General features: G+C 44.0%; 1 protein-coding gene across 1 annotated transcript; it reads left to right on the forward strand.

The window, feature by feature from the left end:
* The first annotated feature begins 9,916 nt into the window (after positions 1-9,916).
* On the forward strand, positions 9,917-19,698 carry SH3BP5L (SH3 binding domain protein 5 like). The gene is made up of 7 exons (XM_063431606.1): positions 9,917-10,078; positions 11,895-12,101; positions 14,816-14,878; positions 14,970-15,098; positions 16,413-16,574; positions 17,032-17,205; positions 17,776-19,698. Exons 2-7 carry the CDS (start codon positions 11,910-11,912, stop codon positions 18,181-18,183), a joined length of 1,128 nt encoding a protein of 375 aa, XP_063287676.1. The 5' UTR covers positions 9,917-10,078; positions 11,895-11,909; the 3' UTR covers positions 18,184-19,698.
* Positions 19,699-20,039: the final 341 nt, after the last annotated feature.

Raw genomic sequence — 20,039 nt, forward strand, 5'->3', positions numbered from 1 at the left:
AACGGTGTTTTTGTTTTTGGTTTTTTACCAGTAAGGGTACATTTAGAAGTCGTAAAGATATACATATAATACCTCAAAAACAAAATTGCACAAATCATTAATCTTATAAAAAAGACCTTGAAACTCTCAGAAAAGTTGATCTTGAAAGTCAAAGTTTTGAAAAAGTAGTATCGATAGCAGGTAGCTGCTCTGGTTCACCAAGAATATGTCTTGTTTCCTTTAACCCCTTAAGGACCAAACTTCTGGAATAAAAGGGAATCATGACATGTCACACATGTCATGTGTCCTTAAGGGGTTAAAATGCAGGGATTGTAGCTAATGTGGAAAAATTAACTGGAAACAGCACTACTCACTAAAAAAAGAGGGATTGCTAAATGCATGGTGTATTTCTTTAACACAGTAAGCCATTTTATTGGTTTCCATGGTTATTGTTTGTTATTTAGGACTTTGTCATGTAACACACATTCCAAGCACCATAACCACTATAGTGTGAGGTAGTGGTTATGTTGCCAGGGGTGCCCAGGTCACCCATTTAGAATGGTTTGACTACTTACTTGGGTTCAGCCTCCAGGCAAAGGGTGGGTGAAGAGATACATCTAAAGACAGAAAAGAACATTCTAATGTTAAAATTAAAGGGACAATATAGTCACCACAGCAACTACAGCTTATTGTATTTGTTCTGATGAGAATAGCCGGTCCTTGCAGGCTTTTTGCAGTAACACTATCTTTTCAGATAACAGAGATGCTTCCTGAACTTTTTCCATAGAGATACACTGATTCAATGCACATCTAAGAGGAGATGCTGATTGGCTAGGGCGGCGTTTGGATTTGCACCCGTCCGCCTCCTTGGCTGAGATCATCAGAATTCACAATCTTGGCCAATCCAATGCTTTCCTATGGTAGAGGATTCTGATTGGCTAAAACCGTCAATTTTGATTATGTCAGCCAAATAGGTGGATCAGGATAGCCTGCACGGCAATGGAAAAAGGTGAGTTTTAAACCTTTAACAGGGAGGCTGGGGGCCTAATTACTGACTGTAACGGATCACCTGTAGTCTGACCGAGTACCTTCCGTTGATGGACACTTCCTAGCTTGCGCCGAGGACCACAAGCACCGCACCGAACACCACAACCACCTCAGACTCCACAACCGCCGTAGCTTAACTGGAGTCTTGCCGTCTTCCTTCCACCCTGGATCAGCCTCTGTCCTCCAGGACCATGTGGGAAAGACCTCTCCTCCAGTGATTAAAGCTTAGGGGAGTATACAAGGTATAGCAATCCCCAGTGTGATTATAGCAGTTCCCCTCCAATCACGAGACACGACTACGTGTTGAGGGTCAAACAGGAACAGAATGCACTGAGGCTTTATTGCTTCTTATATACACATTTCCCCACAAGGTTGCCACCCACGTGGACCTTGTTGGGCACTGAAAGCACAAAGTAACAACCAATTATATACAGACACACAGTTAAACACTCCCATTCATTACAGAAAAAATCCTCCCCTCTGCTTGGGAGATAATTGGGCTAATTACTGTATCAGCTCGAAGCGAAAAATACACTTTTTACGCAATTTCTATAACTTAAAAATTATACATCACATTCACATTTTTAGAAACAACATAATTAGGGAACAAACATATCCAAAATTCATTCGAATCCGTTCAGCCGTTCGGGAGTTAGCTGGAAGTCTCTTTTGACCGACCACACGCACATTTTCCTGCCCAAAACAGTTCCACAGATTTGGGCTGTGCGGCTGGTCTATTCATCACAGTGCAAATGCCGTTCGATTGCACGAACAAATAGGTAATGCCAATGTGGCATTCATATAGTCGAATGCCGTTCGATTCCATTCGAAGTGTAAGAGTTCCAAAGAAGGTAAAACTTCAGTGGTGTTCGTGCTGTCGAGTTCATGGAACTAAAATCGGCTACTCGACGGCACGAACACCACTGAAGTTCAGCTAAATTAAAATGGCCGCCGCCACGTGTTCGTTTTTTCGAATGGCGGCCACTTCGGCTGCATCCGAAGTGTTATAGCAAAAGTACAGATCTTTACCCAAAGCATTTAAAGGGCCAGAAACAGTCTAATAAAAGTCCATAAGCCCAAATAATGTTTTTAAAGGGCAAAATCTCCCAGGGGCCATAGTCACAAGGCAAGAGGCTGGCAATTAGTCCTCTCCAGGCACAAGTGGCGAAGGGCACTTCGTCACACTGTCATTAGAACTATAGTGTCAGGAATACATGTTTGTGTTCCGGACTCTATAGTGGTCCTTTAAAAATATTTTTAAAGTCAGTGTTCTTTCCTTTAAATGGTTACTCCAACTATCATAACTGTAACGGAATGCAGTATTTTAGTCCACGATATCCGTTGGTATTCTCAGGAAATCCACAGTCAGAGCAGAAAGCACGGCAATATTCCCCATCCTCCCAATAACCGGACGAAACACAGTTTGGGAGTCAACTAACTTGCTTTATTCATAGACTTCCATATTTATGCAGTTCCCCTTGCAAGGGGTTTCCTTACAGCTGTTACAGGGGATTTCTCCCATCAGGCATTGTAATTATCCCAACAGGCATTGCTACACGAGGGGGATACTCCCACTAAAATGGACGATTAAGTGGATTATCCCCTCGTGGAGCGAAACCGACAATTTATACAGAAATCCATATTTTATACATTTTTGCTCGCTTTTAGACGAATGACCGTTCGGTAGATAGCTGGGGTCGGCGGGCACATTTAGTGAGAATACCGCTCTGATCCCAGCTAAACTAACCGAACGCCGCACAAAATACATTAAAACATTGAGTTCGGTTTAAAGGTACCGAACATCTATGGGGAACAGAATGTGCCGAACGCGGAACTCCCGAACGCTCTAGAAGTCCAGCGGTGTTCGGATCATTGAGTAGCCGTTTTCAGTTCCAGGCTCTCGACGACCGAACACCGCTGCAGAGACAAAGGATCCAAGATGGCCGACCGCCGCATGGTCGGTAGCAGGACGGCGGCCACCTAGGAGAGCCCTTAATTACCGATTGCAACATTGTTGCAATCGGTTAATTGGTGCCACACGACTTGTGAATGTGTGGTCTACCTGGGGAGCCCGCATTCGTACGGCGAACGGCTGGGATCGCCGTGTTTCGTCGAACGAATGCTTTGTATGCTGGCAGCGTACGGCTGCCAGCATGCGAACGGCCATAACACAGCACTTATACAGGTAAGGACATACAGTATATATTCAGCCTATGGACAACCTGCAGTACATATAGTCCAGAAGTGGCTAGGTTTGCCACAATGCTCCCCCAGAACCAAGCCGGCATACACAGTCTGATCCCAACGGATCGGCTTGGGGATGTCCGGGGGAGAACTCACAGATCACTTCTCTAGTTCAGTCTGTCTGGATAACCCGTCAGCGTTACCGTTTTGTTTTCCTGGCCGGTAGTGGATGGTAAAGTCAAAGGGCTGCAGCGCCAAACTCCAGCGCAGCAGCCGGGCGTTGTCCCCAGATACACGGTTTAGCCACACCAACGGGTTGTGATCTGTGAGTAAGGAAAAAGGTTGTCCATACAAATACGGCTGTAACTTTTTAAGGGCCCACACCACGGCCAGGCATTCCTTCTCAATAGCGGCGTAGCTCACTTCACGGGGCAACAACTTGCGGCTTAAGTAGGCTACGGGATGTTCTCCGCCATCGGCTCCCACTTGACTCAGCACTGCCCCCAATCCAAACATTGAAGCGTCTGTGTGGACAAGAAATCGTTTAGTTGGATCAGGAGCAGTTAACACGGGAGCATTAGTTAGGGCGGTCTTGAGTTGTTGGAATGCCTGCTCACACTCTGGGGCCCAGACAACCAGTCGAGGGAGGTTCTTTTTGGTCAGGTCCGTCAGGGGTTTGGCCAGGGTGCTGTAGTCGGGTACAAATTTCCTATAATACCCTGCAGTCCCTAGAAACGCTAGCACCTGGGTTTTGGTCCTGGGGGTAGGCCACTTAGCTACGGCCTCAATTTTGGCTGGCTCGGGTCTCTGCTGCCCACATCCTACTCGGTGTCCCAGATACTGCACCTCGGCCATACCTACGTGGCACTTACTCGGTTTTAAAGTTAACCCAGCTTCCCCAATACGGTCTAAGATCGCCCCTATATGATCTAGGTGATCTTCCCAGGTCTGGCTGAAGATGGCTATGTCATCCAGATAGGCACAGGCATAGTCCTGGAAGCCGTCCAGTAGCCGATCTACCATCCGCTGAAAAGTAGCCGGAGCGTTTTTCATTCCGAAGGGCATGACTTTAAACTGGTACAGGCCAAACGGAGTGACAAACGCCGACTTGGGGATGGCATCATCGGCTAAAGGAATTTGCCAGTATCCCTTACATAGGTCAATGGTAGTGAGATACTGACCCCGGGCCATCTTATCTAACAGCTCGTCTATCCGGGGCATCGGGTAGGCATCAGACACGGTCTTGTCATTCAGCCTCCGGTAGTCAACGCAGAATCGGGTAGTGCCATCCTTTTTAGGCACCAGGACTACCGGTGATGCCCAGGGGCTATCTGAGGGTTCGATAACCCCTAGCTGCAGCATTTCATCCAACTCGGCCTTCATATGGGTCCGGACGGATTCCGGAACCCTATATGGCGCCTGTCGCATAGGTAGCTGTCCCGGGGTTTCAACTCGGTGGGTGGCCAGCGGAGTGTACCCAGGTAAATTTGAGAAGGTAGCCCCTTTAGCTACGATCAGCGCCTGTATCTGGGCACGCTCGTGAGGGCTTAGCCGCTCCCCCAGTTGAACTCCCCGGGAAGGCTCTACCGGTTCTTCCGGTTCTAGTAGATCAGGTAGGGGCAAGTTCTCCTGATCTTCTAAGGCGGAGGCACAGATTGCCGTCACATCTTCTATCCTCTCATGGTAGGGTTTGAGCAGGTTTACGTGAAGCATGCGTCTCTTCCCCACCCCTGAGCAGGGGCCGATTACATAGGTAGTGTCGCATCGCTGCTCCACTACCTGGTATGGGCCTTGCCAGATGGCCTGCAGCTTGTCTGTGCGGACAGGTTTTAAAATTAAAACCTTCTGGCCCACTTGAAAGCTGCGGTCCCTGGCTCCTCTATCGTACCAGCGTCGCTGACGTTGCTGAGCCGCCTGGAGGTTGGTGTGCACAGCCTGAGTTAGCGCCTCCAGACGATCCCTGAACTCCAGTACATATGATACGATAGGGGTTTCGCTAGCTGTACTCTCCCCCTCCCAGTGTTCCCTAATCAAGTTTAAGGGTCCCCGTACTCTTCTCCCAAACAATAGTTCAAATGGGGAGAACCCGGTTGATTCTTGGGGAACCTCTCTATATGCAAAGAGCAGGTGAGGCAGAAACCTCTCCCAGTCTTTGTGGGTTTCCCCGAACGTCCGAAGCATCTGCTTCAGCGTCCCATTAAACCTTTCACATAGTCCATTGGACTGGGGGTGGTAGGCGGAATTGACTATTGGCTTAATGCCACATACCTTCCACATATGTTGGGTGACCTCGGCAGTAAATTGGGTGCCCCGGTCGGATATTATTTCCTGGGGAAACCCTACCCGGGAAAATACTTTCATTAGGGCTTCAGCTACGGTTTCAGCGTGAATGTTAGGGAGAGCCACAGCTTCGGGGTACCTGGTGGCGTAGTCCACCACGGTTAGAATATACTTTTTACCAGAGGGACTGGGTTTTGGCAGGGGCCCTATTATGTCTACTGCTACCCTGCTGAAGGGTTCGGCAATAATGGGTAGGGGACATAACTTGGCCTTGTAACGATCCCCTCGTTTACCTACTCGCTGGCAAACGTCGCAGGAGGTGCAATACTGTCGCACATCCTGTGAGATTCCGGGCCAGAAAAACGCATGCGTCAGGCGGTATCGGGTACGGGTCATCCCTAGGTGTCCTGACAAGGGGATATCGTGAGCAATTCTGAGCAGCTCCTGCCTATACTTCCGCGGTACTACTAACTGTTTGTTAGTCAAGGTGACAGACCCCCCCACGTCCTTGGCCGTGACACGGTACAATAACTCTTTCTCCCACGTGTACTGCTCCCCCTCTAACCCTGTCTGGTCAGCTTGGGCCCGGTCCCTATAGACTTGTAGAGTGGGATCGGTCTGTACTTCAGTGACAAAGGTAGTCGGGGTATCCCAGGATATGGGAGTCGGGTGGGGGTCATGGTCTCTTACCTGAGCCTCAGAGTGTATCGGGGTAGCCGTGGTGCGAGCCTGTTGCTGTGTGGTTACTGGATGGGCTTCCTGGTAGGGGGCCTGTGGAACAAAGGCAGAGGTCATCTGACCCAAATCATTCCCTAGCACAACATCTGCGGGTAAGTTCTGCATTAGTCCCACTTCTACTGTCCCCTCTCCCGCACCCCAGTTCAAATGTACTTTTGCCGTGGGTAGTCGGTATACAGCTCCCCCGGCTACCCAAACAGCCACAGATCCGCCGGTATGCGTGCCCTCCGATACCAAATGGGGTGCTATTAGGGTTAAGGTAGCTCCCGAATCCCGCAGTCCCTGAACTTCGTTCCCCTCAAGGGTTACCAGCTGCCGGTGATGCTGCCGGTTATCGGTGGCTCGGACCGACATTACTTCGTGCAATATACCCAGGGGTTCCTCCGCATGAACACTCCACAAATCCTGAGTGGCTGGTTCCCTCTGGTAATGGTGAGCAGCCGCCCTGGGTGCGGGGTTTGGACGCCCCTGATTCCAGGTGGGCCTGCCGCGATTCTGGGTGCATTCTCGGGCCATATGCCCCCATTGTTTACAGGAATGGCATTGGATGTTGGCCCGCCCGTTGTATCTGGAGGGTGGCGGTATCTGTCCTTGTGAGGGACGGAACGGAGCGGCTGTGGGCGCTAGAGATGGTGTAGCGCTAGGTAGTCCTGTGGGTCGGGAGTAGCTTTTGGCTACAGGTCCCTGGTGCCTCCGGGCATCAAAGTGTTGATCGGCCAATCTAGCCGCTTCGGTTAGGGTGAGGGGTTTTCTGTCCCGCACCCATTCTTGAGTCTCCGGTGACAATCCGTTGAAAAATTGTTCCAGCAACATCATCTGACGCAATTCCTCCATGGTGGTGGCGTTGCTGGCCTGTATCCACCCTTGGGAGGCTTGATCTAATTTGTGTGCCCATTCTGCGTGCGAATCTCGCTCTGGTTTGCGCAAGTGTCTGAACTTGCGCCGGTATGCCTCTGGGGTAATGGCATACCTCTCCAAGATTGCGCGCTTTACTTTTTCATAATCTTTGCTGTCCTCACTGGGCACAGCGCGGTACGCTTCGGCTGCCCGACCTGCTAGTTTGCTTGCTAGCAGTTGCACCCATACTGACCGTTCTAGCTCATGCAGATCACACAGTCTTTCAAAGTCCTGCAAGTACCCATCTATTTCGTCCTTTTCCTCGCAAAAAGCTCTGAAGGCCTGGTACGGGATCTTGGGCTTTACCGGGTTGTAAAGGGACCCGGGGTTGGACTCGGTTCGAGTCAAGGTGTGTTGCGGGCTGTGTGCCATAACATATTCCTGCACATTTGCCATCACCAGGTTCAACATGGCATCCGATATAGGCTGCGGCAAAAATGCTAGCCTGGTCCTCATCTCTCTTTCATAGAGGGTTTCCTCCATAACTACTGGGGGTGTAGCGCTGCGGGCTTGGTCTCCCTCCATCAGCTCGGCGATTAGGGTAGCCTTGGTTTTGCTGCTGGCTACTTTCCCTCTGGCTTCTAGTAGTTCCTTTAAAGTCTGTCGTTTCAGTATGGTATAATCAATCTCCATACGAATTGCCTTTGCTTTCCTTATTCGGTAGTTCCAGTTACACGAACTCCTCTTTTCGGCTGTAAGGTTCGGATCCCGTCGCTTGCCACCAATTGTAACGGAATGCAGTATTTTAGTCCACGATATCCGTTGGTATTCTCAGGAAATCCACAGTCAGAGCAGAAAGCACGGCAATATTCCCCATCCTCCCAATAACCGGACGAAACACAGTTTGGGAGTCAACTAACTTGCTTTATTCATAGACTTCCATATTTATGCAGTTCCCCTTGCAAGGGGTTTCCTTACAGCTGTTACAGGGGATTTCTCCCATCAGGCATTGTAATTATCCCAACAGGCATTGCTACACGAGGGGGATACTCCCACTAAAATGGACGATTAAGTGGATTATCCCCTCGTGGAGCAAAACCGACAATTTATACAGAAATCCATATTTTATACATTTTTGCTCGCTTTTAGACGAATGACCGTTCGGTAGATAGCTGGGGTCGGCGGGCACATTTAGTGAGAATACCGCTCTGATCCCAGCTAAACTAACCAAACGCCGCACAAAATACATTAAAACATTGAGTTCGGTTTAAAGGTACCGAACATCTATGGGGAACAGAATGTGCCGAACGCGGAACTCCCGAACGCTCTAGAAGTCCAGCGGTGTTCGGATCATTGAGTAGCCGTTTTCCGTTCCAGGCTCTCGACGACCGAACACCGCTGCAGAGACAAAGGATCCAAGATGGCCGACCGCCGCATGGTCGGTAGCAGGACGGCGGCCACCTAGGAGAGCCCTTAATTACCGATTGCAACATTGTTGCAATCGGTTAATTGGTGCCACACGACTTGTGAATGTGTGGTCTACCTGGGGAGCCCGCATTCGTACGGCGAACGGCTGGGATCGCCGTGTTTCGTCGAACGAATGCTTTGTATGCTGGCAGCGTACGGCTGCCAGCATGCGAACGGCCATAACACAGCACTTATACAGGTAAGGACATACAGTATATATTCAGCCTATGGACAACCTGCAGTACATATAGTCCAGAAGTGGCTAGGTTTGCCACAATAACCACTTCAGCCTGCTGCAGCAATTATGATGTTAGGAGTACCATTTCCCAATAATGGGGCAAACTTTACAGCGAACTGCTCTCAGCCAACAATATAGATTCTATATGTCACAAACAAATTCCTGTGCACACTGAATCAGCAGAGTGAGCAAACATTATTGAATCGACGTTTCAGCTCTGCTATCGAGCCTTTATCAAACATGTACCATAACATATGATATCTGGGATTGCACAATCTGGTTTGCACAAAATTGACACTAGCTAGCCCAGAAGTCTAGTTCCAGGCTTGCTGATGACACCCTAATGACAGTGCCGGTGTTGGAGTTACACCTATGACAGCAAAGGGGTTAAACTTGGTATATGCAGAGCTTCAAAGAGAAACCCTGCATGTACAGGCTCCAGGCACCATAACTACTTCAAATCACGGAAATGGTCATGGTGCCTGGATTAACTTTAAGTAGGATGCCTCCACTACACTGAGTTGATATGACTTTGGTGGGTTTTATTCACTGTATTCCTATGATTCTCTGCCCATCTATATCATTATAAGAATTTAAGAGGTCTTAGGCCATCCACACCTGTGGGGGCCAGAGTTTGAGATCCTTGGAATAGGCACTCAGCTCACCCCCCTCTTCTCTGGCATTCACTCTGAATAGAAAGCAGAAATCCGAATGAATAATGTAATAATAATAATTGGAATAAGGCTCATCTTGGCTGCTTTGGTTAATGTGTTGGAGTTCAGTATTTGGTGAATAAACCCCCATGGTGTGTGTGGCTGATGGGAGTTACAGTCCCACAGCTGCTGAGCTGATACAACATGAAAATGCATGTAAATGACAACTGGGCGTTTCCATAGCAACGTTAAAAAAAAAGCTTAGCTTTCCCTTCCGCCATGACACCGGAAGTAATGTTCCTGTAGCGAAGCCGCCATATTGTACGGAAAATAGTGACTTATTATCCCCGCTGTATCCGCCATATTGTTATACGTACAGCTATATAGGATGGTACAGACCTCGTATTGACCGAGGTGCCCCGCCCCCTTTGTCCACCATGTTGTTGTACGGAATACTGTACGCCGCCCCCCCCCCTTTTCGTACCCACCCATCTTCGTTCTATGCGGTTTCCGCTTCCGGTGCCGCCGGGCGCTGCCGAGGATCCAGGCAACTGGTCTGCGAAGCTCCCGGGCAGGGGGGGAGCGCTGCGTGACGTCACGGGCCGGGCTCTGACGTCACTTCGGTGCCCAGCTCCATGACGTCAGGAGCGAATAGGTGGGTGGGCGTGTGTGTGCTGTGTTTATGTTGGAGATATCTAAGGAGCTATTCACTAAACAGCGAAATTGGGGAGAATTGACAATGTGAATCAGAGAATTACAGTCCAAGGGGCCCAGCTGGAAACATTGGATCATTAGTCCAGTTTGTAATGATGCCCTCCTCTCTCCCTCTCCCTCTCTCCCCCCCCCCCTCTCTGTCTCTCTCTCCCCCCCTCGCCCTCCTTTCCCACCTCTGCCCCCTTTTCTCCCCTCTCCCTCGCCCCCCTTTCACCCTCTCCCCCTGTCTCTCTCTATAAAATAAACTATTTTGTGTTACAATGATTCTGAAACTGAAAGTGAGGTTGTTAACAATGTATTTAATGTATATCCATTTCATTGCATCTCTCTCTCTCTCCATTACTAGTTACTAGTATGTGTTCAGCAAAATCAACGTTTCCACCCTATAGGGTCACTATCAAGATGTCTGGAAACGTTGATTATGCTGGACACCTACTAGTAAAGTATTTATTTGGAAGTCCTTTGAGTGCTGTTGATTTATTATCTTTACTTACATTGGGTGAGTTAGCACCTAGGCATTTTGATGGCTAAGCGATTGATGTTTTTTGTTGAGCGCTGGACATTTATATATTTACATACATATAAGTGTGTATGGATATACATTATCAACACTCTCCCTATCAGTATCATTGTAGCACAAAATGGAAGAATTTCTTGTGTTTACTTGTTCGAATGCACTTTACTTTTTAGCCCTTTAAACATAAGTTAGCAAACATATGGCTGTTTGTTAACGTAGCATATGGTTATACATACACACTAAGCAAACAATAATTAGCACACTTGGAGGTATATGAATGCCAAATTGAATCTATATAAATAGAAAATTATTTTTTTAAAAAGTACCCGAAAGGATTTTTAAATATGTTAGAATCCCTTAATACACTGGGTGTTTGAAGAACAGACTGTCAACACATGTCTTTTTTTTTTTAAATTTATTTCCATTATTCGGAAGTACTGTTTAAATAATTCTGTGTATACAGCATTAACCCCCCCCCCCCCCCCCCCCCCCATAAACCCGTGCAGTTCATTATAAATAATCTTCTAATGATATATGGAATTGGTGGCTGTAATGTTATGGGCAACATTACTCATAATGCTCACTCAACTGGATATGATGGCATTATAGGAAACCTAGTCCACAACAACTGCAGTGACTAATGTTGAATCTTGTCTGTCTTCCATTAATGTGTGGATAGTCTTCATTAATCTGTGAGAAACCTTTAGATAAATAACATATTGACCCCAGGGTGTACTTAAAAATATTGAAAGTTAAATGTGCAGCTCCTGGTTAAATATTTTAGGACTATTGTTGTAATTATAGATTATATATTTGATTATGTATAATGATTTTTATATGCATCTTTTGGCACAGCACGCCAAAATGCTATTATGCATTACCTCTTCCCAAAAAGATGGAGGTATCCAAGCTTTAGTGTTCATGGTTACTGTGCAAGGGAAGCCTGCAATGGGAGCTATTACTGTTAGACTGCAGAAAATAAATGATTATATTAAAATGAAAAAATATCAGGTAGTTATCACAGATCAGCTAAATGCTTTAGATGTTATCACCTGTCCTCCATTCGTTACAGGCTTGTATAAGAAGAAGCAGTGAATCCCTTTCCAGGATATATTCTGTAACAATTCATAGCAATAATAACAGATTGAAGGAATGGTGAATACATGTTTTAATTTAAATGCTTGTGTATAGTAAATGTGGATCTGACCATATGGCTGTTCTATATGTATTCTATTTGCAGGTGAGCTGTCTCATTATGGAACGAAAAGATGGACCCCCGAACGAGGAAAGACTTCCAACACCAGGGGCAGAGAGAGAAGGGGACGTCCACCCAGAATTAGAGGGGTATGGAGAGAGTTTCCCTGACATGAAGAGACAGAGCGAGAGTTCTTCAGACTTGAAGAGAGTGGAAGGAGAGGCAGAAGAAGAACTAGATCCCCGAATACAGGTTTGGATGCCTCTCTGACTTACTGTATATGCACCATTGTTGTTTTGAGTACAGTAATTTAGATGCAAAAAAAAATATCTATTTTGCCAATTGATGTTCACACAGGAATTGTCTCAAGGATTATTATCTGTTACAAGCACAACAAATGTTCATTTCACCAACTCACAATGTTACTCACACTGAGTTGGTGAAATGAACATTTGTTGTGCTTGTAATACTGTTTGTCTATTTAGTTACTTGTCATGGATAAGGCATTTCCGTGGTTTTGTGCACAGCAGTGTTAATGTTACTTTGTAGCTCATAGTTCACAGCAATCTTTGATTATGACTGGATCTCCTATTCTCTAAATAAGAGTGTTTTTATGTAACTATTTTCAATGTCGTTTACATTTCTCCTCCTTTTAGCCATGTTTCTCTTATTTTGTCTTAAAATAGTCTCTAAATGTAGAACATGAATCTGGCCTATAGAATTTAAGAAGCCCTTTGCGATATTGCGTATACTTTTAAAATTTATCTGTGTACTCTTCCCCGTGCCTGTACGAAAGACGAAAAATCCAAGCTGTTAAACTGTCTTCTCCGGCTGCCTTTTGCAAAGGGATAATTTAATTCTCCTTCAATAATCAGTTAATCAGGTAAAAGTAGAAAAAAATAAATCCTAGTCTGTAAAACTGATGTCAAAATAGCTGGGTTGGAAAAATACCGCAGCTCTGCTGTTGTATTCCTAGATCTTTTTTGTCATGAAGTTCTAAAGTTTGGTATTTAATTTTCTAGTGTTGTAAAACTTACTTGATAACATTGCGATGGCCATATACAAATACAATCTAAAAAATGTAAATGAGACAGAACGCAAATAGCGTAATAATGCAAAAAACACCAATTAAAGGATGGTGTAATAATTGCACTCACAAAGGTGAATTTGATTGCAGACACGTAAAAAAAATACCTAATCGTGTAAAACCTTCTTATTTTCTTTTTCCTTATGATCAAAACATATAAGGAAGAAGGAGAGACAAATACATAGTGTACTATTCCCAAATAAAAGTACACAGCTTTATTAGATTGCATTCACAGGATTAAAAGTCCAAATCGGGCACATCAAAATCACTCTCTGGAACCAGAAACTTGCTGGGGTTCTTGGAGGAGATAATAGTGCAGCAACAATTTGGACGAAAAGTTAAAAAACACACTGGTACAAAATAAAATAATATAAAACAAACACTATCGATGTCTCAAGCCCTACGCATTTCATCCAATGCAGGACTTCCTCAGGGGCATCTGTAAAGTAGGTTCCCACGCCTTTCCTGTTTAAATCTCCATTTTCGCACCTTCCCGAAGTGCCATCAGCAAATCGGGAACGGCACCTTTGTGTAGACACAGCTTAGCTTCCTTACTGTGTGTCAAGCCTCAATCTGATTTAATAGTTTGCATGATGTCATACGTCTTTCAAATGTTCCATGCGTAATGGTTTGCGTGATGTCGTTCGTTTTGTGAACGCTCCAATCAAATTCACCTTTGTGAGTGCAATTATTACCCCATCCTCTTATTGGTGTTTTTGCATTATTATGCTATTTGCGTTCTGTCTCATTTACATTTTTTAGATTGTATTTGTATATAACTTTAATGGCCCCCACCCACCGCGCAGGGGTGGGGCGCGAGGGGAGGACAGTAGGTCCCCCCCCCCATTGTGATTTAGAATATTCTTAAAGTCTCAGAACTTTAAGGCTACATCTTTATATCACTTTTACCCACTTTTCTATGGTGGCCACCACGTTGTATCGTTGTGTATATTTTTTGTATTATTTTAACATTGTGATGGCAATTATTCAGATAATTGATATGATCAAGGTCGTTACAGTAGCATAATCATGCATGATGATATCAGTTGTTCAGACACTAATGATGAATAATTGACAGCATAATCCTTTAAACATGAAAATATATATATATATATATATAAACATAATTCACTATTCAGTCAAAATCCTAGTTTCACTTACATTCCATAGGATAAATCTAATAAAAATCACCAGTTTTCACTTTCAGTTATTCACTTTAGTGAAAATTTGCTGGAATTCAAAGTAAATTTCAAATTAAAGGCCAAAGTAGCTGAACTGCAAGCTCAGTTGACTTGGAGACTTCAGCTACTTTGGCCTTAAATTTCAAATTCACATTGAATTTCCAAGGTTTCTCTCTTTAGTAAATAACGCACAAAGTCTTTGCCTTCTGATTTTTCACTTCTCCCTCCCAGGGCATCTACTTTACCAGTGCATGTTATATTAACAGAAAATACTGATATGTTTTTTTTCCATTAATAAATAAATAAATTGCTCCTGGTTGTTATACAGTGCGTCTGACACTGCCTTTTGTTAATGGCAACACCCAAAATAATGTTGTCACGGGCAACATTTGGAAGAATGTGTGCTTACATACCAGTTTAATTAATTATGCGTTGGGTGACTAGTTTACCTGCACATTATGCAAAAAATCAAATGTATGAAGCTCGTTAAACATTTTATATTTTCCCTCATTATCTTTTTATGTAAAGAAGCATTAGCTAAACAGCTGAAAGGATTTCTATAAAAAAGGACTGTGCCATTTCTTTTATCTTGTTTTCATGACTCATTTTTGCTGTTCCTCCATATTCCCCATTTTGTCCTCGTGTCTTTTTCCTTTTCTTTATCCCAATCTCCCTCTCTTGTGTTATGTGATATTCAGGAAGAGCTGGAACGTCTGAACCAGGCGAGCGAGGAGATCAACCGACTGGAACTACAGCTGGATGTAAGGAACGAGTAGACCATGTTTTAAGTATCTGCCATTTTCCATGTAATCAAAGATTATGTATGTTTCCCATTTCACCTTGCTCCTACAGGATGCCCGCACAGCCTATCGTCGTATTCTCACCGAGTCTGCAAGGCGTCTTAATACCCTGGCCACTCAACTGGGAGCTTGTATTGAAAAGGCAAGACCATACTATGAAGCTAGAAGATTGGCCAAAGAGGTGTGTATGTGGCTCGGATTTCTATTGTTTAAATAAAAACCCTCTACATATAGAAGTCTTGACTTGTTTTGCATGAAATATACAATATGTGTACCCTACAGCCAGGAAAACAGAATGCTGGCAGTTTTAATATTGACCAGGGCTTTTTAGTGCTGGCCATGTAGCACTTGGTGAAATGTAATATAGAGAGAAGGAAGAAAAATATTATTAAAAACATCTTGGAAGTTTAAATAAAAAGTTAAAATACAATTTAGTTGCAAAGAAATAAACCCTCCTACCAGATTGGCTTCATAATATCTGACCTTTGAGGCAGATATTTTGTACCTGAAATATAAGTGGGGGAAAAATAGGGCTTATTTATAAATTATGACTAAGGTACCGCATCATCCTTATCACTCTACTTCCATCTAGAAGTCCCTGAGTAAATCATGAGCCATGAGGATTTGCCGAGTGGGAGCTACTTTTTTTTTGACTTTTTAATTATAGTGCAGAGAGTCTTGGGTGCTGTCGCCCAGGTTTGGGTTTTGAAAGTTTGACAAAAAATAACGGGATTTCGTGTGCCGAGAAGCCATATCTAAACATGTCTTCACTGAATTGAAATCTCACACACCTATATTTGAGTCTACATGTCCCTTTTCATAACTTACAATCTGATTGTAATATATGTTTCCTGAATCTGAGTATTTAAACTGCATCTTGGCATTTAGTGCACATGCCCCTATGTATCAGTCTCATTTTCCAATCTTGTCAGGGTTATTTACTAGACATCGGATTGTATCCAACTTAGATCTTTACTAAAGCCAAATGTGGTCCAGAACTCAGTAGGCTCCAGCGAATCTCTAGCATTTGGTGTCCGGATTAAAATCAGTGCTTTCATATCTGAACCCTATAAAAAGTATTGTATCCGGAAAATTCACAAAGCATCAATATTAATAGAATTCAGAACCGAATGCATCTGGCAGGATAGAAATTTGCTAATTACTGTCCACCCTCTGCCCCTTCCTATGGCCAGTGGGTGAGGGCTATTTATAAAAGAAAACCGAGGGACATCCATTGTTAAGTAGTGTGAACAATGTCTGGAATTTGCAGTGTGAGTGGTCCCGCATGCCATGGTTTTGCCTCGTTTGGTACAGGGCCATTCGGACTTTAGTACATAACCCTGTCTGTGTAATCTAGCAGTGTCCTTGTGTCCAAACTGCACTTGTCACTAAATATATAGGCTATGGAAGGGGTGGGTCACTGGGCTAATCTTTAATAATCAGTCGCAATATATATATTGTATTATATCTTTCCATACCCATTGTACATGTACAGGCTCAACAGGACACACAAAGTGCAGCCCTGCGATATGAAAGGGCAGTGAGCATGCACTCGGCAGCCAGGGAGATGGTATTTGTAGCTGAACAGGGAGTAACTGCTGACAAGAATAGACTGGACCCCACGTGGCAGGAGATGCTAAATCATGCAACATGCAAGGTGAGAGGGAAAGGGGGAGAACATTGCAGAGGGGAACATGGCTACTGACAGCTCTGAGTGGGGGTGTTGGGGAGGGAATAGAAAGGCTGGATTTGGCTTTTATTTAACACCAAAATGTAAATTTATTAGTATGCAGGGTTATAGGACTGGAAGGGGCAGCATGGAAGAGGGGAACATTTAAAATGACATGAAGGAGTGCAGTAATAAGGAGTGATTTAACAAAATTAAAGTTATTTCTCCATCTGCATCATAATATATATATAAATTAAACATAATCTGTGATTATCCCAAGGCTTTCTTACAGTATCTCCTGCAACTCAGCCAGCAGCTGGCATGTGAGGATTGGCCTCTACTTGCCCATGCCACCTGACGTGGAATGCCATGCTAATGAAAATATATATCCTTCCTCCTTACATTGCAGTGTTATTGTTCAGCCTATTGTCTCTCCTGCCTTTAGGTAAATGAAGCAGAAGAGGAGCGGCTACGCAGTGAATTTGAACACCAGCGCGTGACCCGTCAATGTCACGAAGCGGAAGCCAAAGTGCAGACCTTACAGAAGAGCCTGAAACGTGTCATATTAAAAAGTCGCCCCTATTTTGAGCTGAAGGCACAGTTTAACACTGTGCTAGAGGTAAAGAGAATTTTATTCTCATTTTATTTTAACAGAAGAGTAATGTGTTTCTACCTGCACCCAAGATGCAGTTCTAGGGTTAAGTCCTAAAGAGTCTTAAAAGAGAATGTATACACTAAGCGGGGAATGGTGGATTGCAAATCTTAGACAAATACACATTCCTATAAAACCCCACTGACCAGGGGTTCGTAAAATATACTCAGAGCAATTGGATAGAATTAAAGCATTCTAATTGGCTCAGCTACTCCTGGGTCTGGACAGAGCAAACACAGGAAGCGTATTTCATTTTATTTTTAAAGCATTATTATATTTTGCAAAAAAAAAATCTAGTCACCCAGAACACTTCATGTGAGTAGTCCTGTTATTTTAACCCTGCAATGTAAAACATTTATAGACCTTTCCACCAGAGTTATTCACTAGCCGAGGAAAAAAATCTCCAGCTTAGTTTTTTTTTTGCCAGTTGGATTTAATTTATGAAAATTCAGAGTGAATAACCCTGTGTGTGTAGCAGAGAAATTGACAATTTGTGTCTTCCTTATGCCTTTCTATAATTTTATTGCTTTATTTCAGGAACACAAATCTCGTGTTACCTCTCTAGAGACCTCTGTGTCCCAGGCAAAACTTTGCTACTCTGGAACACTACGCAATTTAGAGCAGATCAGTGAAGAGATTCATGCTCGCCGCACTCAAGGTCCTCTCCTTACCCTCCGTGCCCCTCCCCTTGGAGCTGAAGCACCTGCTTCCATGTTGGATGGAGAAGGGGGTACATCGTCAGACACCATATCTCTTCTCAGTTTGCAGACCATTGCATCAGATCTGCAGAAGAGCGATTCTGTAGAACACTTGAGAGGCTTGGGGGATGTAACCAGTCTAGATGGAAGAGGGACTGATGAGGAGAATGGTGGGGAAAATAGGGAGAGAGGCGGAGAAAGAGGTGGAGGAGGGGCTTTTAGGCATAACAGGAGTGTAAGTCTGTGAAGTGGAAGTAATTGGATGGGGCATGTTACCCCTTAAAGAAAGCTTTGCAACAATTTATGGCTATGGGCTTAGTGGGGTTTGCTATCAGATACTCCTTGGTATGATTGAGGCAGAGACGTCTTAGCAGGTTGCACTCTAGCTTTTTTGAACTGCGTTTACCATAATGCTCCAACCGTGACTGGAAAATGTAATCCACAACAGCTTGAGTGCCAATGATGTGAGGTGTTTATTGGTAAACAAATAGCTTGACTGGAGGGTCACATGCTGGAAAAGTTGACTTCATGCAGAGATGGTAAAATGGGGCATTTAGATTATTTAGGGGACAGTAGGTTTCTATGACATTTTAGCTAACCTTTTGGCTTGGCACAGAAGCATTTGAGAATGGGAGACTATTGGCTTGTCAAAAAGATGCATATTCTGTCATATCTGGTAGACTGCTAACAAGTATTTTTTTTTTTTATTATCAAATAAGACTGATGCTGTGTTAGATGCTTCTTCCTTTGGCTGAATTTGGGCAGAAGGAGAAACCCAAATTTCTTAAAAGAATGCGTGGAGTGCATGTGCTGATAGCTTGGGCTCTAGATTATTAATTCTCAATATTATCCTGAATGTCCGCCAATGAGCCAATACTAAGGTTAAATATCAGGTTTACCTTTGTAACAGCAAGGGGTAATCTGCAAATTCTAGATCGTTGATGGACCTTAAAAATGTAATTGAGAAGACCTGCTCATGGTCATCAGTTCTCAAAATCTGGCCTCAGCCCACGTGATGATTTTCGAGTCAAAACCCATGAATTTTACCGATGTTCCAGTCATATTGAAAGAACTGTCAGACATGGCATGAGGCAGACAGAACGAATCATGAGCATTAAGCAATAAACACGGCACAGAAAGATTCCCCGATCATGCTCACACAAACCTTGTTGTCTTGAAGTTTGCCTCTTATGATCAGAGTGCTTGTTGTTTCCAAACAATTGTGTCAAAGTGGGGATATCTAAAATCACATTGTGTTGGCTAGGCTGGAGGTCAGAGAACTACTGTTCAATATGAATTTAACAAGTGTTTATAGCAGGAGGTACAAGGGAACAATCAGAGCAAAATTCTGATATTCTAGTTCTGAGGACAGTGTAGTCAGGCTGGAGATGTCTTGCTGCTATGAGAACTCTCTCTGTTTGATGCAGCACTCAGAATGTTTTTATTTTAATCACTATATCTTGATGTCTCTGTGTCTGAACATTAATTCACACTGTATATACTTGAACTGGGGTGTAAGTGTATGTAGTGATCAGTACAGGCTAATGTGTATATAGTATTGTATAGCTGCAGGGATGTGTGTGTAAATATACTCTTTGAAACCTAATTAAACCAATTTAAACCAAGGAAAGACGGTGTGACCTCCTTAAAGCTTCATACATCTTGTTTGAAACCATTTCATCTTGGCGTAAAATGTACAGCTGAAACTGTGTTTTTTTTTTTTTGTTTTTTTTTAAATAAAGCTTTTGATTTCCAACCCAAACTTGCTTGTTTACCTTCTGAGTTCCAGAATCCAGTTCCCATCCCATTGATTTATAGTGCATTGGGCATGGCTCTGGCACTTAAGAGACACATCTGTGGTTGTCCCTGGCTGTTGTAAAGCTACAATTCCTGTGATACTTTTCCAATCTTAACGGTTAATTACTGACCAGGAGGCAATGAATGGTGACGTTTGTTTGTACTGTGACACTTTTCAAAACATGTACAGTCGGGTTACTTCTCCAACTGGTGTCTACCATTCCAACATCCAATGACACATTCCTGATTTGAGACCAAAGTACTGGCATCGCAGACTATTTTTTTTTTTTTTTATATATAGTTTAA

This window comes from Pelobates fuscus, chromosome 9, assembly GCF_036172605.1.
Source record: "Pelobates fuscus isolate aPelFus1 chromosome 9, aPelFus1.pri, whole genome shotgun sequence".
NCBI lineage: Eukaryota > Metazoa > Chordata > Amphibia > Anura > Pelobatidae > Pelobates > Pelobates fuscus.

Bases quoted from the DNA above. Each gene is read 5' to 3' on its own strand.
- SH3BP5L (XM_063431606.1), top strand. From the start codon at position 11,910: ATGGAACGAAAAGATGGACCCCCGAACGAGGAAAGACTTCCAACACCA. The intron at 15,099-16,412 runs GTGTGTATGTGG...GTACATGTACAG, and splicing joins CTAGAAGATTGGCCAAAGAG to GCTCAACAGGACACACAAAG. The intron at 16,575-17,031 runs GTGAGAGGGAAA...TCCTGCCTTTAG, and splicing joins TAAATCATGCAACATGCAAG to GTAAATGAAGCAGAAGAGGA.